The sequence below is a fragment of the Mastacembelus armatus genome, chromosome 13, assembly GCF_900324485.2.
Source record: "Mastacembelus armatus chromosome 13, fMasArm1.2, whole genome shotgun sequence".
NCBI lineage: Eukaryota > Metazoa > Chordata > Actinopteri > Synbranchiformes > Mastacembelidae > Mastacembelus > Mastacembelus armatus.
The window spans coordinates 24924356-24928333 of record NC_046645.1 but is presented as its reverse complement, the minus strand read 5'-3'; the positions used below and the strand labels follow the sequence as shown (position 1 = coordinate 24928333).

Sequence of the window (3978 nt, the reverse complement as noted above, 5' to 3'; positions counted from 1 at the left end):
CGACAGTGGAGGAAAAAACTCCCTTTAACGGAAGAAAAAAACCTCCAGCAGAACCGGGCTCAGTTTGGGCGAGGCCATCTGCCTCGACCGGTTGGGGTGAGTGGATAGAGCAGAGAGAAAAGAACAGCAACAATAAACAACAAATAGACACTGCAAGTTGGTGGGGCCAGTAACTGCACATCAGCGATAAACAGCTCCAGGACCAGGGACACCTGCAGAAGGTACAGAGAGAGAGAGAGAGAGAGAGAGAGGGAGGGAGAGAGCACAAACTAGGGGAGAGAGAGAGCACAAGGTTAGTAACATTCAATGGTGGAATATACATGAGGTGGGAGAGAAGGGGGGGGGTTAGGGTAGGGGAGCTCAGTGCACCGATGGTCCTCGGGCAGTCTAGGCCTATAGCAGCATAACTAACTAAGGGATGGTTCAGGGTTGCCTGAAGCCAGCCCTAACTATATGCTTTGTCAAAGAGGAAGGTTTTAAGTCTAGCCTTAAAAGTACAGAGAGTGTCTGCCTCCTGAACCCAGGCTGAGAGCTGGTTCCACAGGAGAGGAGCTTGATAGCTAAAGGCTCTGCCTCCCATTCTGCTTTTGAGAACTCTGGGAACCACAAGTAGGCCTGCACTCTGAGAGCGAAGTGGTCTATTGGGATAATATGTTACTATGAGGTCTTTAAGGTATGAAGGAGCTTGATTATGAAGGGATTTGTATGTGAGAAGAAGGATTTTAAATTCTATTCTATATTTTACAGGGAGCCAATGAAGAGAAGCCAATATAGGAGAAATATGATCTCTCTTGCTAGTTCCTGTCAGGACTCTGGCTGCGGCATTCTGGATTAATTGGAGGCTTTTTATTAAGATATTAGGACATCCAGATAGTAATGAGTTACAGTAATCTAGCCTTGAGGAAACAAATGCATGGACTAGTTTTTCTGCATCATTTTGAGACAGGATGTTCCTAATTTTGGAAATGTTGCGCAGGTGAAAGAATGCAGTTCTAGAAATTTGTTTTATTTGTGAGTTAAAGGACATGTCCTGGTCAAAAATAACTCCAAGGTTTTTTACAGTAGTGCTGGAGGCCAGGGCTATGCCATCTAGAGTAGCTATAATTTTAGAAAAGTTATTTCTGAGATTTTTAGGCCCAAATATAATGACTTCTGTTTTCTCAGAGTTTAAAAGTAAAAAGTTACTGGTCATCCAAGCCTTTATGTCAGTTAGACAGGCTTGAAGTCTGGTTAACTGGTTTGTGTTAACAGGTTTAATAGATAGATATAACTGAGTGTCATCCGCATAGCAGTGGTAATTAATAGAGTGCTTCCTAATGATATATCCTAAAGATATATCTATCTTTTTAAAATAATTTCTATCTATCCATCCATCCATCCATCCATCCATCCATCCATCCATCTATCTATCTATCTATCTCAGATCAGTAGCTAAGGTGAAACACTTTCTTTCTAGTACAGGCCTCATATAGTAGTTCATGCACTAATTTCTTCTCGTTTGGATTACTGTAACTCTTTGTATACTGTTTTACCTTAATCTACACTATCTTGATTACAGATCGTTCAAAATGCAGCAGCCAGATTCTTAACAGGAATTAAGAAAAGGGATCATTTCTCCCCTGTTCTTGCCTCATTGTACTGGCTCCCTGTAAAATTTAGAGTCGACTTTAAGATCCTTTTTTTTGCATACAATAATTCTTCTCCGGATTATATCTGTAATCTCATTAGGCCATTTACAGACTGCAGATCATTAAGATATAGTGATCAGTTACTTTTATCTGTTCCCCGTTCACATAAGACAAAAGGTGGTCAATCTTTCTCTGTAGTTGCCCCAAAGCTATTGAACAGTCTACCTTTGAACATCAGAGTTTCTCCATCATTAGATGCTTTTAAATCTATCTTAAAGACTTATTTTTTATTCTTTAGCATTTGAGTGATGCTGTGTATGTACTTGAATAGTTTAAACTGGTGTTAAATTGTTTTTTTATGAAATTACATTTTAATTGTGTCCGATACTTGTTTTATTTTCTGTTGCCCCCCCACCTTCTTTTTTAAATTCAGTTATTTTGTTGTAAAACACTTTGGGTCAACTATGGTTGTGTTAAATTTGTGCTCTATAAATAAAACTTGCCTTGCTTTGATAATGAGCTCAGTCTGCTGCTGTGGGCGTCCCCTGTAGTCAAAGTTTAAAAGAAGGTCGACATTCATACACTGTCACCTATTGCTGTTTCATTTCTAACTCCATGTTAACTGTAAGACTTTATTCATTGCACTATTCTCTATAATGTATGTCTTTACAGTAAGGACATACTTTATTAACTAGGTTAACCTCCAAATCTGTTAAATCTTTTTAACAACTATCACAGGTAGGTTATTGTGTGAATGAACAATTGAATGTCTCTGTGGTTGTTGCTTTGTTTGCATGTTGTACTTAATGCTGTGATTTCTTTACAGACCAAAATAAGGATCATGGCAAACTTTACACAGGTTTCATATTTCACACTTGCTGCCTACTTTGACACTGGGCGTCTTAAATATTTATATTTCATAATTACTATGTCTTTATATTTTTTTATTATTTTTGCTAATGTGTTGCTGATAGTGGTGATCTGTGTGAACAAAAGCTTACATGACCCCATGTACATGTTTCTGTGCAGCCTGTTTGTAAATGATCTGTATGGTAGTACAGGGTTGTTTCCATTCCTTCTGGTTCAGATCCTCTCTGACATTCACACTGTGTCTGTTCCCTTTTGTTTCCTGCAGATTTTCTGTTTGTATACATATGCAAGTGTAGAATTTTTAAACTTAGCCGTCATGTCTTATGACAGGTACCTTGCTATCTGTTGTCCTTTACAATATAACACACGTATGACATTTAATGTGGTGGCCATACTTATTGCTGTAACATGGTTCTGTCCTTTTCTTGGACTTGTTGTTATGTTATCATTAAGTGCCTCTTTACAGCTCTGTGGAAACATCATTAACAAAGTTTACTGTGACAACTACTGTATTGTCAAACTGGCCTGTTCTGACACCAGAGGAAATAACATTTATGGACTTTTTTCTACTTTTCTAACAGTGGTTGTTCCTCTAAGTTTAATCCTTTACACTTACATGAGGATTCTTAAAGTGTGTTTTTCTGGTTCTAAACAGACCAGACAGAAAGCTGTCAGTACCTGCACACCTCACCTTGCTTGTCTGCTCAACTTCTCTTTTGCAGTTTGCTTTGAAATTGTACAGAGCAGGTTTGATATGAGCAATGTGCCAAACATGTTGCGCATTGTTTTATCATTATGTTGGCTGACATGCCAGCCACTCTTCAATCCTGTAATGTACGGCCTGAAACTGTCCAAAATCCACATCATATGTAAAAGTCTGTTGTTACGTTTTATTGTAAAGTGTAAATCATCCAGTAAATCTGATCAGGTTGATTAAAAGAAAAGAGAAAAGAAAGGATGCCTCTGATGTCACTGCTGTTCACCATGTATGAAAGGGAAAAAAATCAACACTGAAGTCTGTGGATTATGATCAGATTATAAATTTTGTACTTGTTTTAATAAGACTGGAAAAAATAAAATTCTACTTGTTCAAACTGAAATCATGTTGTGAAGTTTTCTATTGAAACACATTATATGCCAGAAAGAAATTTTTTTAGTACATTCTTCATCTTCGTCTTACAATTACTGTGGCTCTAAAAACTTTAAATCAGCTCTTTATTTCCTGTAAGCCTTAGCAGTAAAAGTCAAATTACCTCAGTATAATGTGTAACTAATAGAGATAGCGTTTAATATAGAGCTGGGGAAAAGTGTTATAGCTGTTATATTTATTTTCAGGATGATGACTCTGTGAACCTTCAACCTGTTTCTGGTTCCTTTAATTAATGAACTAATTTCCAAACTTTACTCTCTGTTAAAGGTATAGCAAGCCCAGAGGCCACTGGCATTACATCACCAGGTCAAATGTCATTTCAGCCAGTAA

General features: G+C 37.7%; 1 protein-coding gene across 1 annotated transcript; it reads left to right on the top strand.

Annotated features, from left to right (window-relative positions):
- The first annotated feature begins 2445 nt into the window (after positions 1-2445).
- Positions 2446-3435, top strand: LOC113134974 (olfactory receptor 11A1-like). Its single transcript, XM_026314604.1, has one exon. The coding sequence runs from the start codon at positions 2470-2472 to the stop codon at positions 3433-3435; it is 966 nt and encodes a 321-aa protein (XP_026170389.1). The 5' UTR covers positions 2446-2469.
- The last annotated feature ends 543 nt before the right edge of the window (positions 3436-3978 follow it).